This window comes from Hippocampus guttulatus, chromosome 5 (genome assembly GCF_054856545.1).
Source record: "Hippocampus guttulatus isolate MCC_2025c chromosome 5, RoL_Hgut_1.0, whole genome shotgun sequence".
NCBI lineage: Eukaryota > Metazoa > Chordata > Actinopteri > Syngnathiformes > Syngnathidae > Hippocampus > Hippocampus guttulatus.
The window spans coordinates 14,190,764-14,217,292 of NC_141265.1; the positions used below are offsets into that span (position 1 = coordinate 14,190,764).

A 26,529-nucleotide genomic window follows, 5' to 3' on the forward strand; every position below is an offset into this window, starting at 1 on the left:
AGTCCTGGCAAGGCTCTCAAGTTGAGAAATGCTGTTGGTGAGTAAATTACTGTTGTGGTTTGAAAGAGTGGATCACAATTTGCACCAGTTGACAGTTATGGTGAAAATCTGTTTGTTATCCACTCGTGAAACTCTTCGTATTTTTCCTTGTTCGCTTTTCACATTTTTTTCAGATGGGACCGGGTTTGGTTGGGGGGTTAGGAGTGAGGGTCGGGGAGGAGAGGGAGGGGGCAGCAAGCGGCTCTTCATGCAGTAATTGTAAGCAGGGGCGGGTGTGGAAGATGAGAGGCGGTAGGAGGATTGTGAGACGCTGTCACGCGTGACTGTGATATTGCTTGACAGTTGGTCCGCTCTGTTTCACAGATCTCCTGCCTGCTTGGTGGTCTTTCAGGCTGAAAACAGGTCTCTGTGCAGATTGTAGCAGAAAATAGCATCTCCAAAACCCTGGCCTCCCCAACCTTTAACTTTTTCTGTGTCATGTGAGGGCTTGGCTACACCTCAGCGCACTGCCCTTGGCCCATGTGATTGCGACTCACATCTGGACACATTATTAATGTAGAAGAAAAAGTAAAATACCGGTCGCTGAAAGCTATACAGTAGGCGTATCTTAACAGAACATAACTTTGGAAGGAGTTAACGTCACCTTGTAGAATATTACTTGAGTAAAAGACTAAAAGTATCTGAGCTCAAATGTACTTCCGTATTCAAAGTGAAAGTGAAGTTTAGGATTTGATTTGGTTTTTATTTATTTTAATTCCCGGTAGGTTCTTTTTTATGTTTTTTTTTTGGGGGGGGGTTCATTCACTTCAGTTGTTTACGGTCGTTAAAGACCCTGTGAAGTGACTTCAGAGCTTTGTTTCTAAATCCATCACGTTTGAATCAAGTTGCTGAAAACAGGTGGAAAAAAAAAAGATCTGAATTGTGGCGCTAGAGCCGTTAAAACGTTTTCACCATTTTTCCAGATTTTCTTTCAGCTTGTTGCCCATTGATGCGCTTGGGTGTCCGGCTTAAGTCGCCCCTCTAAAAAAATTTTAGTTGACACCCCCAGAATTAGCTTTGGGTTCTGTGCCAATTATAATTTATTTATTTTTTTTAGCCTGCATGCTTCCTTCGTCATAACCCCTTGTCTTGACACCTCCAGGGTGCCCGCTAGGCGCCCTTTGATGGCGTTCCAGTTCAAGGCCTCCTGCAGGCTTTGCCGAAGGATTCTTAGAAATCTGCCGCGTTGGAGGGATGCTTTTGTTGTTGTTTTCCCGAAACGACGTGACTCGGATCGCACCGGCCTCTTGGCCCGCTTCCCGCCGCTGACCATGATGTCTCTGTTCCCTGCAGATCCGCCTTTGAGCAGGACGTGGAGCATGGTAACACAGATGGCCTGGGAGACTGCCAAAGTAAGCGGGCCCTTTTTTTTTTCACTCTCGTATCTATCCTTTTATTCACCACCCTAGCCATCCCATGATACACACACACACGCACTGTATGCTAACTCAGCCTCTATCCTCTGTTTCCGTCTTCGCCGCCGTCACCTTTTTCCCTCCCTCCCCCCCCATCTGTTCCGCCCTCACAATCCTCTCTTTCAGCATCTTCCATCCATCTGCCCCCTTCTCTCTATCGTCCCACACTTCACTCCACTCCCCCCGACAGCGTCTTTACTCCCCTCGGTCAGTCGAGTTCTGTGCCCTGTGGCGCCAAGACTGTCTTCCTTCTTGCACACTGTCACACAAACATTCAGTGCCACGGTAGGAGAAAGGATTTTGCTTGTGAATGCACACAAAAACAGGGCGCAAGACTCTCAACCCAATTAGCCGGCCTCAAATACTGTTATTCGAGAACGGGGAGAATCATACATTGCATGTTCCACACATTGCTTTCCAGATTAGCTGCAATTGACAGCCGTGATCCACTTGCTGTTACAATGTGCTCTGGTTAGACTTCAGGAGGAATTCATCCACAAAGTTAAGCGCTACATTAGCTTCATAGCTGAGTATTTTTCCAATAACATGAACCCCACTGGACTTGAGCAAGCTTGTTAGCCACAGCACACACACTCCGAAAATAATGTCTCACCACAAAACACTCCACAAACATGGCGGGCATGATGGCCAAAAAAAAAAAAAAGTGTGTTTTGCTGTAATTTTGAAGCGGTTAAGCTTAGGGCTTGTTTTTTGGACCAGTCAAGGCGAGGACCCATATTTGGTAACCTAAGCGTGTATTCACTGATTCCCCGCAGCTAATCCAGGATGAAAATTATAATCCATGGTGTCTTGCGATTCGATTTTTTTTTTCACCTCAACTCATTTCACAACAAGCAACAGTTTGGGCGATCGCCAACAATTCTTCAAGGAAGAAGGTTCAAGGGGTTTAGTGCTATTTTCAGCTGAAGTCTCAAGTAAACGTCAAACAGAATTACACGCTTTGTATTTCAAACAACCTCATGGCTTGACCTTCTAAAAGCCCAGTTAGCTTAATGCTCCCAAACTGTGCAACGCGCAATACATGTGCTAACGAATAGCCTCGATGTTGCAGCGTTATTGCGCTTCAAAGCAACAGATATTTGAATACAAACAATGTAGCACCACATGTAGACAGACAATATAACAATCTTTGCATATAGCCTGGTCCATTTCCAATGGTCCATGGTCCAATTAACAATAATACAGTTCCAATTCAAGTTCCCCCCCCCCTTCAATTCCGCCAGTAATGTACATTTAAAAATCGTTAGTTGTGAATTGAATGTGAAAGCATCTTTATGACTCGCAATGACACAGTTTTTCTTTTATCTTTCTTTGTACTTTCAGATACCTTCGTGGCACTGAATGGTAAGTATCCCGCATTTATCATTAAAAAAAAAAAAAGGCAACTAAATGAACCGAGGCAACATTTTATCTCGTACACTGTTTTAAGTCCAGCCACACCCCTTCATCTCCTCGATGAATTGTTCCCTCTCAAGGAAATGAAAACTCCTCCCACCTGTAAAGACAGGTTATTAACGACTGCGTGTGGAACTGAATTTATGTCATTCCTTCTTTTTGATAGACGTTCCTTCCAGTTATAAAGGTAATGAAACACTCAATCATTGCCGGTCCACTTCAACCCCCCACCCCCTCTCCCCTCCCCACAAGCCGTTGCAGCCCTCCTCCTGCAACCCTCCTCTTGTGCCCTGTTAAAGGAATTACAAATAGGAACATCTTTAATTATGATATTAGCTCTATTAGACCCTCTTGTCCTCTATGTCAACAACCCCCCCCCCCCACCCCTGCCTTCTATCCCCGCTACAATTGAATCGATTAGCCCTGACCTTTGCTGCAATAATTGGATGGATCTCGTTGGTGGTGGTTAAAGACCTTGATGGTTTATAAATTAGTTCCAGCATCGCCATTAGAAACCTTTTTCTAAATGAAGTCACATTTTAACATTCTAAACTTTGGAACAATAAGTCACCCACAGTTAACAGTAGTATGTGAATGCTGTAAAACTTCATTCTACGCAACAGTGTAAAAAGAAAACGTTTTTCTTCACATATGAGGTTGAAACGATAAACCGTCACTGACAGCAAATTTTCTGGCAAAAAAAAAAAGTATAAAAGTGTTTTGTTTTTTTCTTATGTGATGTAATACTTGCGTCAGAAAATCTAACCCTTTCAGGGACAGCGGTTACTGCAGTGGAAAGCTTATCATGTTATCCGGTTACAGGTTATTATTATTGGTGCATGAAAGGGTTAAAATCCCTATTTTGGGGGGCGGGGGTCGGTACAACTATAGCAGTTTTGCTGTATTGTTAATAACTTTCTAACAAGTGGAATGATTTGATTCAGCCGATTTCACGCAATTGTGTGAATGGTCCAAAAATGCGAACGACAAGAATACATATGACCAAGTCCTTGGTCCACACTGTGATCTTCCCTGTTGTTGGAGGTCCAGGGTCATGGAAAATAAACCCGCTGCCCATAAACACATGCCTCTGCACATAAACGCACACTTGACGACACACAAACACACATCCCCCCGTCTCTCAGTTGACTGCGCGGGGAGCTTAATATGGCATTGAAGATAAATAAATGCCTCCTCTCCACTCTCCCCGTCTTTACTCCAGACTAGACATGGTCGCCTCGCTTTTAATCTGTAGCGAGTGAAAAAGAGAGAGGGTGCGCATCCTTCGGCGTGCCCACCCCCCACCCCCTCTTCTCTCTCTGTATGTGTGTCATCTGCCTGAATTGCACTTCCCCTGGCGGTGAGGGAATGAATTATAAAATAGGCCTGTCACACTAATCTCTCAGCCTTGGGCCAATAGTTAAATAAATCATTTTAATGATTGCCATGCCACACGAAGGAAGAAGAGGAGGAGGCTCGAGATGGTGTCGAGAGGGTTTGCGCTAGTTTACCAGCAGCTTCACCATCATCCCACCCGACCCCCTCAGCCCCTTCTTTAAACACAAGTGTAAACACAAGGTGAAGCACATCTGTTGGTGACCGCACACGACACAAAAATCAAAAATACAAAGGCTTCATTCCATGAAGAGAAATGTAAGGCCGGTGCCAAATTGAGGAGGATGGTTTAAGAGGGCACGTCCCATGCTAATGGGATTAGCTTGCTTTGAAAGTAAACAGCAGAAAGCTCACATACGTGATACATATTTGTGCTGATGAACAGAATAAACCTTCAGTTACCTGCTTCCCGTCTACAAAATAAAATCTTGAAATGTGAACAAAAATGAAACACCTTTTTCCATTTTGCATTATAAGGCTTCTTCCTCGCTCCCAAATAATCTAGAGTGATGTTTTCTGGGATGCAGACCTCCACTAAGGCCAAAACGCCACTCCAAAAAAAAGATGCCTCTTACTCACTGTTTTTGTCAGACTTTTTCATAGTGTTCAATCCAACACTGATGTTGTGAAATCAAATATCCAACACGACAAAAAGTATGTCCAACCTTACCGTAATTGTATCATTCTTCACTACCAAAATCTAAAATAGAACAAAATCAATCAACAAAACAATCAAATTAAATCAAGCTTATTTGATTTTTGTTGGTATTATTTAGATCAGCATCAAATTGTACACTCACTTTCATTGTCGATGCATGACAGCATTTTTTTTTTGGTGATTAGAATGAGTAATTAGTAGTTTTTGCATTATTGTGCCAACAAACAAACAAACAAACTAGAATGACACTAGGTGGAAGTGCACATCATAGTCAAGGCCCAGCATTCCAAATTTGGCTCAGCACAACAAAGAAGAATTTAACATGAATATTCAGGCGCTATTCACTGCTGAATACTGTACAGCAAAACGCAGGCGTGCTTAAAATCAACAAAAGGATTTGAGCGAAGCGGTGAGACGGAAGGGAATTAAACAGAACAATTCCCACCATCTCCACGTGAACTCAAAAGTTAGATGTAAGCGATATAAACTTATAGGGGGGTGGGGGGGTGCTTGTGTGCATTGACAGCGTTAGAAGCCTCTTGTCGACGTTTCATAAAAAAAGTTGCCTGACGGGAGCGCCGCAAAGAAAGAAAAGTCAGCATGTCGTCATCCTTCCTACGAAAAGGTGTGAACCCTCCGGTGATGCTGGAGAAATGTGATTATACTCTGACAGGCCCACTGGAGCTTTGACATGTCAGTCTGAGAGGGAGGAAAAGAAGGAGGAGGAGGAAGGATGAGAAGAGAAGGACATGACAATGTGGAGAGACACATTTACTAATGAGTTGCTCAAGGGGGGAATCACTTTGTTGCCTCTTGTAGGCAAGCAGCTGTCCTTGTGTGCTTTTAGTAGGGGAATGATGTGTGTGTGTGTGTGTGTGTGTGTGTGTGTGTGTGCGTGTGCGTGTGTGTGTGTAGGTGTGTGTGTGTGTATGTGTGTAGCCCTCATAAAACGTTCAGGATATTCGGCTTTCGGGTGGAATTTTAGGGCGATCCTAAAATGAACTCCAACCTATCAACTTGACCTTCTCTCACCCTTTGAATGCACGTGGCCAACTTTTCAATCCTTCAGTACTTTGGATACAACTTGCTGTTTTCTGACAAGGAACTGAATGGCAAATTCATTTTATCCACGAATGCACCAATATATTCCATTGATTTTTGAGTCAGTCCTCTTCATCATGCTGTTCCTGGTTTTGACGTTAAGAGACTGTTGTGAGGAATAATGGCTCGGTTCAGTCGAGACTACCCGGAAACCGTACTTGAAGACAAAGTCACTTGCACGGTTGATTGCCTTTGCGTAGAGGTCAGACAAGAGAAGGCCACAGGGTTTCAAACTAATTTTTAGATTTCACCCGCGTGTAAATGGATCACAGCAATGTAAGAAAACACAAGACAGCTAGTCAGCTGGAAAACTGCGGTCACTCATGTGTCTGCAATTTTAAGTCACTTTTACAGCCAAAATCGGAACGCAGATTTTTTTTTTGTTACATATTGACGCTAGGTTTAGCACTGTACCACATAACACAAAGATAGTAACGTTCACACCCAAATAAGTGAGAAAACGGCCAATTTTTTTCATTTTCCTTTCTCTTGTAAAATATTTTAAAACAGTCCGATTTTCTGCCTGTAAATCATATCTTTTTTTTTGTAAGCATCAAGGGAGCAAAACAAGAAGTTATTTTGTTCATTGTATATTTTTTAGCTGGCCGATTAATCGGTTATCAGAATCTGCATTCGGCTCAAAATATCCAGATCAGTCTGGCCGTAGTATCCATTTTTATATTATCAGCAATGAATAATTTCCAGTCATGTTATGTGAAGACACGGACCGCTTTAATCATTTCTAATAATAGTTCTGAACCCGATAAATATCAAAATGCAACCTTTTATTTCTGTACATTTCTATTCAATATTCCTGGGAAATCGCACTTGTGCCATCACCGGTGAGCAATTTTTAGAACAGGTCCATAGGATACCATTGTGGTGTTCCACGGGCGACCCCGTTGGTGACCTTTGCTCTCGTGCCCTTTCCGTTCACCTGAAAGCCGACTGTCCCTACCTTGTTGTGAGTAGTGTACGTGTCCCGAGGCCTCCCGTCGACAAAGCGAGCGCCCTTATTAACCTCTATTGTGTCTGGCAGGCCGCCATCACCACCATCACCACCATCACCACCACACCCTCGTACTCCCCACGCCGGCCCTACCCGAGGCCGCCGAGGGCCCCCTGGGGCGGGGCCGTATGGTGGAGCGCAAGGAGCGCCCCATGAGTTCAGAAACAGGGGAGGAGCCCTACATGGCCGTACCCTCTCAGACTCAGCCCGAAGCCGATGGTAAGCCTTGGAACGCAACAGATGCTCTTGGTTCGTTGTCACCTGTGGCAGGGGGAGGGAGGGAGCGGGGTCTCGTGTAATTGAGATTTACGGCTGTGTGGCTGCTTCCAGCTGACGAGGTGTACAGATCGCTTTCTCTCTAGCAGACAAATTGCTTCTCCCTTAAAAAAAAAAAAAAAAACCAAAAAAACACAAGACAAACACATTCAGCGCTCATTAGAATGCGCACACACAGACAGTGACGCATTCGCCCCGTGGGATCAGATTTATCATCCCCAGACTCCTTAGTGTCCCACAAGAGACGCAATATTCAGGCCATTACGCGGCCGATCTATTTATTTCCTGCCCAAGATGGCTGGAGCAGCGTGTATGTCTTACCGTGACATGACATTGAATGCCCTTTCCATCCGCCTGAACGACGGCTGATAGTGCCTGACCTCAAGGACGACTCACTAGATGGTTGGCAGAGAATGAGTGAGCGGATGAGGAAAAGGAAACGCCGCAGTGAGGCTGATTTGTGTTTTTCTTTCCTGAAGTGATTATAATTAACAAAAAGCAATGAAATAGCAAACATTGAAAAAATATTTAACGTTAACAAAATAAAATTGAGAGGGCTATAACCCTTTCAGGGACAGCGGTTACTACAGTGGAGAGCTTATCGTGTTATCAGGTTACAGGGTGCATGAAAGGGTGAAAAAAAATGTAACTAACTGAAACGACCGTACATTTTGCACTTATAAAACTAACTGTAACGACTTTCTATCATGATAATGAAAATGTCTTTTGATTTAATCTTTGTCAAATAATTTCTGACATGAGCTTTATTTTGAGCGTATTTATTTTGGGAGTACTATTCAGCCATGTAGGACAGTCAAACTGTTTTTGGGGATTTTTGGTTGACTTTACTTCATTACGCAATACTTGGCGACCTTTTTTTTCTTTAATCGTGCGCTTGTCAAATACGCCATGTAATTAAAAAAAAATCAGGTCGAGTAAAAATAAAGCTAATACTAAAACTAATAAAAAAAATATTAAAACAAAGAATTTTTGAAATATTAAAAAGTAGTAAAAACTAACAAACCTACTGTGTAAACAAATTAATGAATTAAAAATGACAATTTACTGGAAAAAAAATGTCAAAATGAATAAAAAAATGAATAAAAACTGACTCTTACGAAAAATCCAAAATTATTATAACCCCAGTCGTGAGTGGAGAAAAGCGAAAATTACAAAAATAACAATAACTATATAAAAACAATGGCATTGATTTAAATAACATAGTTTCAAGAAATGGCTGGATAATATTCCTGAATCTGAATCTAAAGGGTCCAGATGCATTCATATAAAAGTGAATGACGATTGCGCCTCCTCAGGCCGCCATTCAAATGGAATATGATCCTTCATAAAATGTACACCACATGTCGAAGGAACACAATAAGATGAATAATTTTTGTCCCTCCAAGTATCATCAGGTTGTTCACTGAAAGAAAAAAAAAAGCAATATGAATATCATCCTACATCAGCAGATATATATTCTTGGAGCAGACAGGTTGCAAGGTGTCAGCTGGAAGCAGTGAGCGCACCTCAGACAGCATGCGTTCAGCCAGCATCATATTGTCGTTACCTGAGCAGATGTATCAACGGAGCTGTGCCTTCAAGAGTCACCCTCATATTAACTCATTCACTGCCAGCCCAGTTCAAATGGATCTTTGACGTCTATAGCCGTCAATGGCAGTGAATGAGTTCAGCAGTTGGGAATAATGCTCGTAGCTTTTGAGTTTGGTATAATAGATATAAAGGGATGCTCCAGTCAAACATTCTCAGGTAACGACACCCAATCCTCACTTTTCCAAACAAGCTTCCTGCTGTCGTGTGTTTTGTATGATTCAGTTTTTGATTCTCATTTGATATGGCACTTTTTGCTCTGTTTTATTCCAGCTCTTGAATATTTTTCTTTCTCCGTAAGACTCGGCTGCAGTGATCTTTGTTTGTGTTGCTTCTCTGTGAGCAATGCCGGGCTATGTTTGCATGGCTTCAAGTCACATCTTTTGTTGCTGTTAGTTTTCCCACTATTTCTACGTATTTGACTTTTTCCAGCTTTGATTGCTTTGATGGTATTACGCGCCGTTTTGCCTCAGCGCGGCTTAACGCGTCTCAGCATGGCAAATTGAGCACCGCAGTCAACTGCGTTCATTTCCCGCCCTGCCCATCCTGTCTTCTCTCCTTTCCTGTTGCCCCTCAGCAAACAGCTGTACTGTGAAAAAAAAACTTCAGCCGGCTCTCCAAAAACTCTTGTTGAGGCGAGAAGTGAAACTTTTCAATGTGCCTGAAAAAGAAACATCAACCAGGCTGCCGCAGGAGAAATAAGGAAAACATGACACTCACTGGCCACTATATTAGGTACATGTGCGCGACCCAAGAGAGGTGCGATTTCAGGAACAATAATGCTCAGGTTTGATTGACAGTTTGATATCCTTAGAGGTGACCTCAGTTGAAATGGATGTCATGTGACTCACAACATGGCAGTGGAACCATGTGATTGTTTCCAGCCAGTCAGGAGGCAAGTCTTCAATCTTACGATATCATAAAGTCATCTCTCTATTTCCTATAGCGCTTGTCTTCATTAGAGTCGCGGATGAGTGCGAGCGGGGTTCCCCCAGGATTGGTTCGCCGGCCTATCGTGGGGCACGTATGGACAACCATTCGGATTCACATTCACACTGGCTGATAATTTCTTCAATATCCAAACATGGAAGATTTTGGGTGGACGCAGGAGAAAAACCTATGCAAGCACTCACAGGAAGGCTTCAGCCTGGATTCAAACCCCCAAACTCAGAACTGTGAAAGGGGTGTGCCATACTCATAAGTCCGTATAGTGCACACATACAGTCCAAGTTATGACGTATTGCAACACGCTTCTCTAATTTTAATAGATGATAATAGTTGCAGCACAATTTCCTTCTGGATCAATAGCGAGTTACCATGTTGGGGTGGTAATTTGCTGAGGTGTGTGTGTGTGTGTATATTGTAAATGAATCTCATTACATTGTGCAAGAGCAGCACATTCAGCGTTTGAATATCGTCTCTGCTGCGATTATTCCAGCTTATATATCAAGGTGGAAAAAACACACGCTTTAGGATTTACAACTACAAACCGTATTAATTGTGTCTGCCTCACAGTTGGAAGGTTCTGGCGCAAATCTGTGAGGAGTTTCACATTCTCCCCATGTTTTTGTTTTTTTTTGGTTAGATTTTTTTTTAATGTACTGCATCTTCTTCCCACATTCCAAAAACACGCGTTAGGTCAAATGAAGATTACAGTTCTGAATGTGAATGGCCGTTTGTCTATATGTGTCCCGTGATTGGCCGGTGACCAGTCCAAGGTGAAAACCCTCCCAAGTTTCCAAAATCAGCTATGACTGGCTCCACATCACCCGCCACCCAAATGAGGACACGCATTGTAGGAAAAGGGAAGGATGGATGAATTGTGTCCCTAATCTTGTGGCATATGAGTGCATAATCATCTAAATGGTAAAAAGTTTTGGAGTCAAATGTATCAGTTCCTATCAGGAGCCGTGCTCGAGATAATTTGGCGCCTTAAAAGAAATTAATCCCCCAACTCCTTTTTTCCATTTGCAGCGGAGACGTTTGCAGGATCTTATCTCCTAATGAATATTATTATTAGGCCAAAGCCTCCACAGTAATTAAACAGGCGCCGCACAGTGAGGAGTATTAACGAGCCGGCGGCGTCTTTATCTGCCGCTTCAGTCGAGGGGCCCTCCCTATCTCAAAGGTAGCTTCTTTTTTTCACAGTACATTTGCACTTTGTCTCTGTCTGTCTGTCTGTCTGTCTGTCATAACAAACCCCGATGACCCTCTTGGCTCAAACCACGCCCACCTGCTCTGAACACCTCGCCATCTCCTGCCACTGTGACCCCTCCCAACATCCAACAGGGATGGCATGTTCCAAGGCTGTACCTTTTTAGAAGTGATTCCTCAACCAATTTATGGATAACCCCAAACCCTCCCTCCGATCCTGCCCCCCCCCGACCCCCTCCTCCTCATTCATTCCCGCTCCTCCCCCTGGTAGACTGTCTCCTCTCCAACAAGACTCATATCTCTTCTCTTGTCTAAATGAATCCCTCCTTTTGGCTCTCTTCCCTTTTCTGCCGTCTCTCTTCCTGTCAGCCCCCCCCCCCCCACCTCCTCGTCCACCTTCCCCAGCCCGACCTGTAGCCGCCGCTGTGCTGCTCCAATTTATGGCTTCATTACAGCAGCTATCCACGGGAGACGGACGAGGGTGAAAGAGGGAGGCAGCTAGACGACAGGGGCAGGAGACATGGGAAATAAAGAGAGTGCAGGAAAAGCAACATGCATGACAACAATTTATTTAACAAGAAGGACAATCATGCAGAGGTGAGGCGAAAGAAAAAAAGACAGCTGAGAGGTAATCGAAAACAAAGGGAAAAATCAACAAATGAGAAGCGAAAAGAGGAAATTGAGGTCCGGAAAGGTAGTCTGAGGTTCGTCAAGGAAAAGTTGTCTGTGCTTTCATTCTTTGTAAGAGTGAGTCGAAACAACAAGAATGCATTCATCTAAGAAAAAAAATATCTATATAATAATAATAATAACAAAACGAATAGAAATCTATCGCATTTACAGATGCAGTAATGCCTTGACAGTTGAATTTCTTGCATGACCATACTTGTAGCTCAAAGCACTCATATCTTAATGCATCTCTCCCCATTCAAGCAAAGGAAGAAGAAAAAAAAGTACCGGTAATTACTTTTGATCCGGAAAATAGCACTCTACACCATTTTATAAAAGCATACAGTCATGACATCATTAAACAGAATGTCAAAGCAGGATGAATTCATTGCGACTCCTTCTGTTGAGCGCCACTTGGTCAGCAGGCGACAGTGTAACAGTCACGCAGACAAACGAAGAAGTTCCACCCAACTGTTGTAAGTGACTCAGTTATCTGCAGTAAAATCCGTCTTGTATGTTTTTTTTCAGAGGATAAAGAATATGTGCCTGTGAGTAATGTTACATTGTCTGTCTACATCTGTTGCGACATTGCTTGTGTTCAAATATGAGATAGCGGTAAAGTTATGTAATGGTTTTAAATGACAGTAAACCTTAACTGGGAGTGACGTGAAGCAACGTGAAAGGCTCTATTTTTTTTTTCTGAAGGTTAGTTCACGAAGCCAAACTGCTGCTTTTTAATGCGGTGAACTGAGTTGATTTCAGTGCCACTATACATGATTGTTTTATTTGTATGGGGATCGACTTTTTTTTATAGAGAGATATTATCTGCAATTACAACAGTTGAAGTTTCCAAACTGAGCGCAAAAATCAAAGGCCACAGAATTCATTGGAAATGGAGAACTTGTAAAATGTCAGACTTGAATTACAGATCAAAAATATATTTGGAAAAATGTGCGAATACTACTCAGTCTTTAGACCAATGTTAGAGTCATTAAAACATCACGACTTGACATGAAATGCAGCCTGCCAACGGCTCTTGGCAAGAGGATGACCTTGCTCACATTGAGATGTGATGTCTTATTTATTTTTCATTCATGCCGAAGACGGCAAAGGGAACATTTCGACATCACTGCTGCGGATTTCAATCTTGAAGGTTAGAGAAGGTATTAATGACACCCCGATTGCTGTCAGACCTTCCTATGACGCACGGCGCTCGCTCGAACTCCAGCCGCTGCTTTAGCACTCGGTAAAGCAGATTTGTTCGAAATAAAATCTTTAATATTCAAAGAAAGAATCCGTTTGGGGCAGATCGAAATATAGTTAGAGTATATTTCAACAACAGAGGAAGGAAGTACAATGGCTCTTTTTTTTTTTTAAGTTGATTTCTGAAATAAAGACATACAATAAATAAATAATTATTTAAAATACGACTATCTTGGTCACAAAAAAAGCAAAGAAACTCATTTAAATAGGCACCATGTCCAAATCGTTTTTCCACTTGGTCGACATACTGTATATATATACAGGTATATATATATATACCTGTATATATATATGTATATGTATCGCATTTATATATATATATATATATAAAATTAATGTTCTCTCAACAAATGCGAACCACACTCTTGTTTTACTGTTTTTGAACATATTCAAACATACAAAATGCCTTGTCAGTCCTTGTTCATGTCATCTTCTCTTGGTAAAAAAAAAAACACACAAAAAAAATTTAATCAACTTAACTTTATCATCGACTTCATTTTGACACAACTTTGATTTATGTACTCTCCAACTGAAAAAAGAGCACACTCACGCAGGAACTGCTGTCGGCCACAGCTCACGCTCAGACGTTCACACGCCACCAGCCGTCTGTACACAGACACGACAAGGTGGGCAGTATTTGTTCTGTATTTTATGCTTGGAGGTTGTGTGTGTACGTTTAAAATACCTTTTTTTTAAATCTGTTTTAATACTTGTAAACATGTTTAAAGCATTTGGGGGAGGGTTAATAAAACTATATTCAGGATTGTAACCGATTGCAAGAACATATCCTGTGCAATAAATGGGGGTTCACTGCACATGTTTTCAAAGGCTAATTTTAAACAATACAGGTACATTCTTTCTATTGTTCTACAAATATGGGTCATCATGACTTAGCGACAATAAGAACAAATAATCAGCGCTGTGGGTAGTCCCAGTCCTGTCATTTTTGCACTCCAATCTTGGCCTGTAGATTTGGAGGGTTTCTCAATGGTCAAAAGCTCAGAGAGTCGAGTGTGCGCGAAGCAGGTGAATAATTGTGAATCATTGTGACTCGTACTCAAAACAGAAGCCTTTATATTTTCCCGACGTTACGCACTTCCTCAACTGACGCAAGCAGCAGTTTCCTCCCCTGATTAGCTCATTGTTCGCTGGCTAATTTTCACAGCTTGCGTTACCATTTGTACGTTTTGCTTCCGCCTTCTGCCTGAAACATCGGCTTTTGCTCTCTTTCAGTCCTGTCGTTCACCATTTGATACTGTTGCTGCTCTCTGTGCGCCATCGGCAGCATCTGTTCGGCTTGATGCGCATAAATAGTGCATACTTGGCGAACATGTAGGAGACAAAAAAAAAGAATCAATATCTATTTATTCATAACATTTCTAAGGGGGTTGTTTGACTGGTGTGTGTAGCACCTCCTAACATCAACAAACAAAACAGTCAGTAATACAAACCATGATGATTAGCGCAGACTGTCAGTGTGAACAAGATGATGCATGTACCGACATGCAAAGGTTAGTGAATTGATTATTAATAAACGGAGCTGCGCAATTAAAAGATCACACATTTAATTATAAGCGTCTCATCAGTGTGCCGTCTTTTGTTTTGAATAAAAACATGACTGTGAGTGCCCCTTGAATGCGCACAGATAAGCTTTGATTGGATCACTAAAGAAACAATCTGTTGGCATTTGAAAGTAGGATGCTAACATGTAAAGCATTTGAATGGCACTCTCACCTCATGAAGAAGAATAGTTCCTATGTTGCCAAGCCGACACTAACTAGGTCTAAAATACTGGTCAACCACCTAGGACAATAATCAACAATACATATTTTATGGTGCTTTATGACTCGATAGTTAAGCTGTGTGCTTGTCTTTGTTGCTGTGTGTGGCTAACAGGGGACCCCTGACCATGCTAATTGATTTTTTGTTTTTGTTTTTTGCAACAGAATCGGCAGAATCTTTTGGTGAACATTGGGAAGGGTTAGGGTTGGGGTTGGGGGGGCTTGAAAATACAGTAGTGCGATTGCTAGCTTAGATGGCTACCCTAACAAGCTAGCGAAACTGTTGAAACTGAAAAAAACAATACAAGCAAGTTCATTAGCATGTAGAATTACTAAAATGCAACATTTCACTTAGCATGCCAGTCCAAAGTTGATTGCCGTTTATTGTGTTTTACATGACAAAACAAGGCGATAGAGAGGTAAATGAGATAAAGTAAATTTCAAAATGAGACGTGCACGATCGAGAAGACACTCACCGTGCATTTACACAGTTTTTATTACTTGTTGTCCAATTGAATTTCTAGCAGGGAGGGGGATATGTATTTAAAACAGATAAGACTAAGCAGGATACTGCATATAAAAGACTGCCATTCTCAAGTCACAACTTGTTTTTTTCACTTAACAAAGTACTGTCCGTTTTTATTCTTCACAGTGGCATACACATGACAGTTCAAATGTAAGGAAAGCCCTTCAGCAAAAAAACTAATTCGATAGTGCTTTAAATAGCAACATCTGTCAGTATTTCAGTTATAATGGGCTTTTTTTTTTTTTTTAATAATGGGTTCTTTCTTTACAGCATCAAGCCGCAGAGTCGTTGACATTTTTAGGCTTGATAAATATCAATATTCAGTCTTCTTCCCCCGACAATGTCTGAGAGTTTGTGGTGTTAAGTCAGAGATTTGTGGTGTCCCCATCAGCCCGCCGTGATGCGTCTCCTACCTTAGAGCATTTTCCCATCGTCGACACAAAGACCAGCTCTGTGGCTTTAAGTCGACCAGAGCAGCGCCTGATGGGATAAAAGTAGCAGCGTGAACGTGTGTTCGACACCAACTGACGCGGTTTTGCAAGTAACCAAGGCTGTTTTGACTGCGAAGAATATATGTCAGAGGATCTGGAGGTATGTGTGTGCAATGTGGGGATGCTGAATCCGCAGGGCACATGAAATTTAAATCTATCAAACCGACTGGACGGAAAAGGCCTGCTGTCGCATTCACCAACAAACCAGATTATAAATCATGACTGAAGTGGGGCAACTGTCTTGATGTTTGGATGTCTCTGAAATAGTATCCTGAGTGATGATTCTGTGGTGCGGGGTGTGTTCAGCGTAATTATTCAGGGCAGGCAACCATAATATTTATAATCGCAAAATTAAAGAGTTGGGGCAACAATGAAAAACCGACTAGGGTACTGTTTTCGTAACCACTGTAAATCCAGCAGCGGGTTTGACGTGATGTTGATCAGGGTTAGGGTTAGCTCTGCGAGAGGGAGTGGCCAAGGCCGACTTCAATCATTGGGACTCACATAGGCTCCTTTCATTCCCTTTAATGCACAGCGTGCTTGTAGTTCGACATCTCATGTGTGTCATGTGTTCACGTTTTGAAAATCTGTTTCAAAAATCTGTGTGAGTGTCTGTACCCTGCTAAAGTTTTGAAAAGTTGTCAATATTCCCAAAGAGGCCAGGAACACGAGCAGCATTTAAAACTTCTCCGGCGTCCTCTGTTATGTTCTCTTTGATGGCGGGAAACAATTTGTCAAATGAAAGCTGGAGGTCTTCAAAGTTTTTCCTTCACAGGAAGTGTGCAAGCGAGTGTCGTGTGATCCGTGGAAGTGCACAAGAGAGAATGAAAGGATTTAGTTTGAGACCAAAAAAAAAAGGCAGACAGGGAGAGGCATGCATTGGAGGTTAAACAGGGGCATTAACCTCCCCAAGACCACAACAAAGCGCCACAGCCGGCCTTCTTCTATTAAACGTTCGACCAGATTGACTCATTGCCCTCTGACCTCCGAAATGCTGAGAGTTGGTTTCCTTGTTGGGGCAAAATTGGGGAAAAAAAAGAAAACATTTTAGGACATAAAAAGGATTTGCTATTACCTTTTTGTTTTGTTTAGTTGAAATATTGTCACAATCTTGGAAAGAATTTAGGAAGAAAATATTGATGCAGAGCACGTAATTTGCACGTGCTCATGTGAATTTGAATATAAAAAAAATCGAATAAATAAATAAACGGGCAAATATGTAAATAAAACAAAAAACTGTTTTCAAATAAAATGAAAAAGATTACAAATAATATAAAAACAACTATGTGTTCAAAATGACATGAAAGGAAATCAGTAGTTTTCATATATAAATATTTGAAAATGGAAATAAAAACAACAAAAAAATTGATTAAATATTTTTAATATGAATTAAATATTAAAACATTATTTTAAATAGAGAACAAATTAATTAAAATACTGTATATCAATGAAAAATATAAATAATATAAATGTAAAAAACACGTGTTAAAATTGACATGAAACACAAAACAAAATTGAGGTTTTTGAAAAAAATATTTCAAAATCAAATTTAAGAAGAACCTCCAAAACCTGGAAAAGATCCAAATCAACAAAACAAAAGCTCGGCAGATAAACAAATATTTCTAAATTTTGTTTTGAGACATCAGCGACTCAGATGAGAAGCAGATGTTAGCGCCAAAGTCATCGGGGACAACAGTCGGCTTTGTTCTCCACCGTAGATAACGCCAGACACGCTATCTCCTCAGGCGGGCGTGTCCACGTTTTTGTCTGGCGAAAATGTTTAGTTAAGCTCCCGGTGAAGGTTGACTGAGCCACACGTCACCGTCACCCCGTTAAAAAGACAAGTCAGGTATGTGTTTACGATCGCACCCTCGTCACGCTAGCCAGCACTTTATTTCACTTCACAGAGGAGGCTCGGGCTCATGTTTCTCAACTCAGAGCAGTGTGGGAGCATTACGGATGTTGGTTAAGCGGAGGTTGGATTTCGGTTTCCACGAGATCAGATTATCCTGCCATCTGGGGGTTTGTGTGGTGTTTTGCTCTGGGGGTTTGAGATGAGCTCCAAATGTGTTTGGTGACACATGTTAGCCACCACAGCTTTTCTGGGAGCCTGGATGGGTTTCCAAAAGTTCTTCTACAATAAAATGAAGAATTATAATAATGTAGAACAGGGATGCGACCGTGACCACACTCTGGAGTGCACCCAAATAGATTTTTTTGGGGTGAGGGGCGGGGAAGTTTTTTTCCTTTACAAACCAAAACTACAAACAATACAAATTCATTTTCCCAAAAAATAGGGGGGTAAATCCCGGGAAAAACTGGAAAAGGTATACTGTATTTTCCTCACTAAAAAGCGCACTGGATTATGGGGCGCACCTTCAATGAATGGTCTATTTTGTAATTGTTTTTCATACATTGGGCACACCGCATTATAAGACGCAATCTACAACGCATCCACTAGATGGAGCTACGCTCAAGGAAAAACTAAAGGAACATTCAGATGTCAGTAAAACTTATTTAATAAAGCAGCGACACCGTTCACTTAACCAACAGCAAGTTATAACATTGACTCGTTAACGTTGAGCTATCTTGCCACTGCTCTATTTCTGTGTTCAACTGCGTAACCCGATCGCCTTAAGTTTGAACTCTGCGTTGTAAGCATGTCTCTAGCAAGGAGCCATTTTGGGGTTGGCATATTACCGTAATAACCATTAACAAGGCGCATAGCATTTTAAGGCGCACTGTGAGCTTTTAAAAAAATGGAAGGTGTGCCTTTTCGTGCGGAAAATACGGTACTATTATGTTATGGATTTGGAATAATCTGCAGAACAATCGCAGTTAATGTTAGTTTATTGTTCGGGAGTTTGGTGCCATCCTTGAATGGTCATTTTTAAGCTAGAGCGCCCTTTGCATTGAAAAAAAAATGGGTTCTTTTTTGTTTGCTTCAAAGCTTTTTTGTCGGGTTAGGAGAGTGGATCTCTGATCTACGCATGGAGAAACGTAACATGAAAAACGGAATACATTTGTGCGTGTTTTGTTCTGCGACCTTCAAGTTCCTTTTCCTTTCTAGTTTAGTTCACAAGATGATTTTCTCTTCATATTTCGACTTGTCACTTTCAAGTAACTTTTTTTTTTCTGAAAGTCATTTTAGCGCGGAAAGGGACGCTCAAATAACGAAGTCACGCTACGCTGACACACTGAGGCGTGCGGTGCACATCGTTTGTGATGAAGCCCACCTGCTTGATGTTGCGTCAGTGCGAAATGGGTCAGGTGTGAGAATGCGCTATAAACTTTTTTCAGTAGTTCCATTCAAAAAGCGAAATCTGACCTCATGTTGCCAGTCGACAGAGACGAAGAAGGAGGTAAAAAGCGTTATGACATACTGTAGCTGGTTGGCTTTGGCGAGCAATCATATTTTTTTCTTAATGAATCCTCTCAGATTGATCAGATATGATGGCGGCTTTATGAAATGTCAGCCATTTGCATCCGGGAAGCAAAAAGTGTTCTGGTACATTTCAGCCGTCTTTATTCCCATTCATATCCTTTTTCATTTTGGCGGATGTTTTTTTTTTTTTCCTTTTTTGTTTAGTTTTGTTTTGGGGTTGTTTTTTTTTAATCAGTGATTTTTAAATGTGAATCGTGCTCAACAAAACACAGTGAGATTGGATTTGAGGGGGGGATATTAAATGTGACAGCTGAAAGCAATTTGAGAAGGTGTTAACTCATGGTAGGATAAACCAATTTTTCATTTGCATGTTTGTTATGAGACCGCGATTCTTTGCGGGTTTTTTTTAGGTTTAATATTATTTCCTGTCCTTTCGTGTGTGTGTGTGTGTGTGTGTGTGTGTGTGTGTGTGTGGGGGGTAGTCCAATTATGCACATAATGAATGACCTGCAACCTTTTTTTTTTCTTGGAAACCTGCGGTTTCAATTTCTTTCAATTAGCAACAAGTAGCGATAAAACTTGTAACATGATGCCGAGGCAAAAGAAGAATTTGAATATCCTGTCCATTCAGAGATTTTTTTATTTTTATTTTTTTTGTCTTTTCTTTTAATCAAAACACATTTCAATGAAGGTGCAGCGATGACAACATCCACACTCATCACACTTCAGGAATGATATTGATCGCAATGTATGTTTCACCTCTTTTACAGAGATCCCGAAAAAGTTCCGTATCGAACCGTTAAAAAGTTCTGGGCGGAGCTTCAGCCCAGTCCTTTCGTCTTTAATGCTTGCACTATTATACTCACTACCAGACGACTGCATATTCTCAGTTGAACTATTTAATGGATGGAAGAAAGGTCGAAACACAACCGTGCAGCCTAATTCTGCCGGATGCCGAAGAAGGTCTAATCTGCTTAGCCCATGTGACTTCGTGTGACTCTGCAGTCGTAACTGGTTTCAACAAGTTATATGTGAGAGCCAAGCAAGAGAGAGGTCAGAGTGATAAATCCGCCGCACTCAAGTCTCCCGTCTAATTGACTGTGCCAGACAGGCCTAATCCAACATTGCGTCAGCAGCGTCAATCACACAGTCGATGAACGGCGGTCGTACAGCACGTGAACGCTGTCGTTTTTCTTTCTGGTGTTCCAATTGGAGCTGAATGTGGGAATATCCTCTCTCTCTCTCTCTCTCTCGCAGGTGTGATCCGTGAGAGCTACCAGAAGGGCCGCGACCAGTTGGTTCCCGTCACGCTGTTGGCCATCGCCGTCATCCTGGCGTTCACCATGGGCGCCATCTTTTCCGGCATTATCGTTTACTGCGTTTGCGACCACCGGCGGCGGGACTTGGACCTGCCCGGCCGCAAAGACAAGGAGAACCACCACCTCCACTCGCGCCGGGGCTCCATGAACAGCGTAACCAAACTGACGGGTCTGTTCGAGACGCAGGCCAAAGACGGCCGACCCGAGGCCATACTCACGCCGTTGATGCACAACGGGCGACTGACGGCCAACGCGAAGATGCTGATCAAAGCCGAGCAGCACCACCTCGACCTCACCGCTCTGCCGACGCCCGAGTCCACTCCCATGCAGCCGCGCCGCAAGCCCAGCCGGGGGAGCCGCGAGTGGGAGCGCAACCAGAACCTCATCAACGCTTGCACCAAGGACATGCCGCCCATCGGCTCCCCCGTCATCTCCGACCTGGCCCTCAGGGCGTCCCCGGGACACATCCCCAGCGTGGTGGTGTTGCCTCTGCCGCAGCACCAGCACCAGCTCCCTCCTCACCTGCAGCAGTCCTACCAGCATGAGTACGTTGAGCAGCCTCACCCCAGCGACCTCGGCATGGGCCTCATGGACGACCAGGGCGCCACACTGGAGTACAAGACGGTCAAAAACCCCCACCACAATCTCACCATGGTGGATCCGGACGGGGCGCTGCCACCCCGCGTGCCACAACGAGAGGCTTCGCTCACCGTTCCCCCCGCGGTGCCGCAGATGGGCAAACGCCTGGAGGTGCACTCGTCCGTCTACGGCCTCCGGAAAGGCTCGTCGTCCTCCGCCTCGGGCTCGTCCGGCCTCAAGAAGCACAATACCAACTCGTCCAACTCCTCCCATTTGGCGAGGCACCAGAGCTTCAACCGCGTGGAGACGCCGCCCCCCGCGCCGCAGCGGGTGGACTCCATACAAATGACAGCGCAGGGCATATCTCTGTCACGGCAGCCATCCATGAGCTCTTACGGTTCGCTGCCCCGTGGGGGCGTCAAGCACCTCAAGCCCGACGTCCCCCCAAAACCATCCATTGTGTCGCTCTCCACAAAGGTCAAGTCCAGTGATGTCTGCACATAGTCTGACGGAGACCATTTGGACTACTTGATCAGTCCTTTGTTTGGTGTACAGTACAATGGATAATCCGGCACCGTCTTTTTTTTGTTTTTTAAGTAAACACTTTCTTTTATACAAATATGTAAATAACATCCGAGCCGGGGAACGCTCGCTACTGAAACAAAAGAAGACCCCGATGATTTGATCTGTGTAGCATGGTGAAGTGGGGGCTTTCTTGATCTCTTCAAGGACAAAATGAAGTCAGGTGGTCGAGGAATGGCCGGGGGGGTTTTGGGGCATACAGTACATTGAGGTTCAGCTGACCCGGAGACTGAAAAGTCAGCTGACTACTGTGAAAAGCCTCCAGGTGTTACCGCAATCACGTTGCCGCCTGGACGGGCCTGGACATAGAAGACTCCTCCCTTTTCACTGAACAACACTTGACTGTTAATCCTAATAGCTTGTTGTATTTATTTTTTATGAAGTGCTTTTGAAGAGAAAACAAAAAGACTTTTTAGACTCAACAAAGAGAGTGGGCATATGATCTTTTTAATATGAATTAATCAAGTGTGATTTAAAAAAGAACAACAACACCTATTTAAAGTCAGTAAACTGGAGCCAGTAGATTTTTTTTTTTTAAATAATGACTTAAGGTGAGGAGGAGAAGATATTTATTTACAGTGTGCCACGATGGACTTTTACTGTCACAGACCATTACTAATTCAAAAGGAATATTTGCCCTTTTCACTCGTCCAATCAGCGCCGTGTTTTGTGTGCGCGTGTTTGTGTGTGTTTGTGCGTGCGCGTGAGTCAGTAATGTCGCTCCTGATTGGCCACGTCATATAAAGAAACACCACCAGTGATCAAGATTTTTTTTTTCATAAACCCCTCCCCACATGTAAATTTGTGCCTTACACCCTGAAGTAAGTGACTATGTTTTCTTCGATAGCTGTTAACTTGTAGTGTTTTTACTCTTTGTTTTTTTCTTACATTATGTTGCCCTGATTTGATAAAAATGCAATTAAAGAATGTAGGTGTTATTGTTGTAATTCTGCTCCCCTACACATGTACACATGCACACACACAGACACACAACCACACACATTTATGTTGTCGACTGTGCCATCAATGAGCGTCTTCTGTTGTGTGTCCACCGAGACGTCGTCATTGTTGTTGAGTGTTTTTTCCCGCCCCCATTTTTGTGTTTTATACAATTGTACTTTTCTGGTGGTACGCCACACCGCAAAGGAAGGCTGCGAGACGACCGACTGACTGAAACTTTCGCTCTGCAAGTCCGCCGGTAGCGGTAAGCATAGCGTTAGCGACCCAAGCTAACCTGGAAGTGACACCGGAAGGTGCTTCTTGGCTTCTTGCGTCGTATTAAACAGGCTGGTTCCTGTGAAGACACAAAACGTGAACTAATAATAATGAAAAAAGCGCCCCATTTTGTAAGGCAAGTTTGTAGTTCAATGTTAACTAATGTTACGTTTCGTTTTTGAGGACACGTCCCCACACTTAACTCAACAAAGCACTCCTTTAGTGTTATATGTGTAGATAGGTGAACATTTTATATTGAACATTTGTTTGTTTGGTTGTTGGTTTTTTTTGTTTGTTTTTTTCATTTCTTAGTGGAGGGAAGCCAACTTTGTCGCAAACCACAGCAATTAGAAAGAGAGCACTTGGGACAGGAATGCTGCATTCAAGGCTGCTGGGAATTTGAAATTATTCCAAGACTTGTAAATGTTTTTTTTTCTAATCATTTCAAAATTCATTTAACCAAATAACTTACTTGCGATTGGCTGACAACCAGTCCTGAGTGTACCCAACATGTCACCAAAGTCTGCTGAGATAAGCTAAGCTCCAGCTCAACGAGTGAATACAGTTTTCAGTCTTTCCTGAAATTTCCAACATCCCAGTTCTCTTGAATGCAGCATGCTACAGCTATGCAGTTTCCTGTGCCCCCCTGACACAAAGTTCAAAATGTTTGGAGTGGTAACATGCAGAATGTGGCTAGAAGAGAATATGTTCCAATGTGCACATTCTGTATAAACGGCTGAATCTAGTTCATGGTCCAATTGGTGCAAGTGTTTAAGGCTGCAATGGCCAGTGAAGTTCTCTGGTGTGTGTGTGCCTTGTCGTCTCTCACCCATCCCTCAATAACACGCGACGCGAGAAGCGAAGCGACCAAACGATGACGTGACCTTTGTAAGCTTGTAAAATATTGTGACGTCACACGTTTTTTGCCCTGTACTCTCCACCTCCTTAACATCTGATTCACAGCTTAATGTATGTTGTAAAGAAATTTAAAAAAAACACTTTAATTTAATGCAAAATGTAATTTAAAAAGAAGAAAAAAATAAAATAAAATTCTTGTCATGAAGTCATTGACTTTTTTTCTTCCTTTACCTCCGAACAAGGTGCTGCTTTGTGCTAGTTAATATTTATTTGGTTGAAGACGGCACACTTTTCATTGAGCATCTTAAAGTCTGCCCTGAGTAAAGACTTGCTGCTTAACTTACACATGCTTTCTATTCAGATTAGAGGAATCCATGAAAAGAAATGCCAAGAAAAAAAATAGATAGTCTTCTGCTTGACAAACTAAAGATTGAAATCTTTTTCTGAAAGAATCATGATCACATTAGAATTGTAAAACAAAATTATGTATGTATCGCATCAAAATGGTAAAATAAAAATTCCCCGGTACATTTTTATAATTTGAGTTATTTTATTTGACTATATTGTTAAATTCTTTGTTTATTTCTGAATATTTTAAATTATCTCGTCGATTTAATCATTTTTAAGGACTATCATAATTTTACAGTTATTTGTCAAGTTGGGCTTCTTTTGTGACGTTGGCAAGTCGCATTACAGCTAAAGCGAGTGAGCTAAATAACTAGCTAATAGCTAGATTACATCGCTAGCTAGCTAGCGATCTATCCATCTAGCGAGCTAGCTAGCTCGCTAGATAGATAGATAGCTCAATACATAGCAGAGCATATCCATTGGGAAAACACAAATGACTATTTTATACAAGAAAAAAAAATTCCCTCATAGCCAGCAAGTCGAAAGACACAAATGTTTTGAGTTAACCTTGTGAGTGGGGTTGCGTTTCAATGATGAACACTACCGAACTACAATCCCTCTGCATCACAGTGTAATTAGTCAGGGTAGAGGGCTGCATATTTGAAAGCTAAATGGAGTGTGCAAATTGGAGAGGAATATTTATAAAAGAGGCTCAACAACTTGCAATGCAGAACTGCATTTAAATGTGAAACAGTTAAGCTAACGTGATAGTAAGGTGTTTTTAGCCGAAAAAAAACGACCATGTACAGGTATATAGTAAGGCGTTTTTAGCCGAAAAAAACGACCATGTATAGTAAGGCGTTTTTAGACGAAAACAATGACCATGTGTAGTAAGGCGTTTTTAGCCGAAAAAAACGACTATGTATAGGAAGGCCTTTTTGGACGAAAAAAAACGACCATGTATAGTAAGGCATTTTTGGACGAAATTTTAGCCGAAAAAAACCACCATGTATAGTAAGGCGTTTTTGGACGAAATTTTTAGCCGAAAAAAACGACCATGTATAGTAAGGCGTTTTTAGCCGAAAAAAAAATGACCATGTATAGCAAGGCGTTTTCAGCCGAAAAAAAAGACCATGTATAGGAAGGCGTTTTTGGATGAAATTTTTAGCCGAAAAAAAAAAGACCATGTATAGTAAGGCGTTTTTGGCTGAAAAAACGACCATATAGTAAGGCGTTTTTGGACGAAAAAAAACGACCATGTATAGTAAGGCGTTTTTGGACCAAATTTTTAGCCGAAAAAAAACGACCATGTCTAGTAAGGCCTTTTTGGACGAAAAAAACGACCATGTATAGTAAGGCGTTTTTGGACGAAACTTTTAGCCGAAAAAAACGACCATGTATAAAGTAAGGCGTTTTTAGCCGAAAAAAACGACCATGTATATAGTAAGGCGTTTTTAGCCGAAAAGAACGACCATAAGGCGTTTTTAGCCGAAAAAAAAAACGACCATGGCTAGTAAGGCTTTTTTGGACGAAAAAAACGACCATGTATAGTAAGGCGTTTTTGGACTAAATTTTTCGCTGAAAAAAAACGACCTTGTATAGTATGGCGTTTTTAACCGAAAAAAAAACTACCATGTATAGTAAGGCATTTTTGGACGAAATTTTTAGCCGAAAACCCGACCATTAAATATAGCAAGGCCTTTTGGGACGAAAAAAACGACCATGTATAGTAAGGCGTTTTTGGACGAAATTTTTATCCGAAAAAAAACGACCATGTATAGTAAGGCCTTTTTGGACGAAAAAAACGACCATGTATAGTAAGGCATTTTTGGACGGAAAAAACGACCATGTATAGTAAGGCGTTTTTGGACCAAATTTTTCGCTGAAAAAAACGACCTTGTATAGTAAGGCGTTTTTAACCGAAAAAAAACTACCATGTATAGTAAGGCATTTTTGGACGAAATTTTTAGCCGAAAAAAACGACCATGTATAGTAAGGCGTTTTTGGACGAAATTTTTAGCTGAAAAAAACGACCATGTACAGTAAACAAGAAATGACCATGATTAATAAAAAAATACAACACCACTGCTCTATGTGGTGCTTTGGCTCAGTGGTCGAGTGATGGAGTGCCACACCAGAGGTTGCGTGTTCGATCCCTGGTTGTTGCAACAATATCTCCTCTTTAACCACCATATACAACTTATTTGAAGAAAAACACAAAACAACCCAAAGGTTCATAGTGGTGGGTTAGCTCAGTGGTAGAAAGCTGAAGTCCCAAATCCAGCGGTTGAGTGTTCGATTCCCAGTGTTTGCAACAAGGTCACATCTCTCTTTAACCACCATTTGCAGCTTTATTGAAGACAACACAAAACAAACAAGAAGTTATGTGGTGGTGTGGCTCAGGGGTAGAGAAACCATGTCCCAAACTTGCGGTTGCGTGTT

The 26,529-nt window shown here is 42.0% G+C and overlaps 1 protein-coding gene across 3 annotated transcripts in view; it reads left to right on the forward strand.

The window, feature by feature from the left end:
- The window catches only part of sema6a (sema domain, transmembrane domain (TM), and cytoplasmic domain, (semaphorin) 6A), a 124,314-nt gene extending 100,370 nt beyond the window's left edge, over window positions 1-23,944 (forward strand). Inside the window, exons 16-20 of one of the 3 annotated variants that reach the window (XM_086110542.1) lie at window positions 1,333-1,391; window positions 2,799-2,819; window positions 3,037-3,057; window positions 7,064-7,252; window positions 20,444-23,944. In XM_086110542.1, the coding sequence (XP_085966668.1) occupies window positions 1,333-1,391; window positions 2,799-2,819; window positions 3,037-3,057; window positions 7,064-7,252; window positions 20,444-21,588 (1,435 nt within the window). In that variant the 3' untranslated portion in view covers window positions 21,589-23,944. The remainder of the gene's footprint in view (window positions 1-1,332; window positions 1,392-2,798; window positions 2,820-3,036; window positions 3,058-7,063; window positions 7,253-20,443) is intronic. The other 2 variants (XM_086110543.1, XM_086110544.1) reach the window with 2 other exon arrangements.
- The last annotated feature ends 2,585 nt before the right edge of the window (window positions 23,945-26,529 follow it).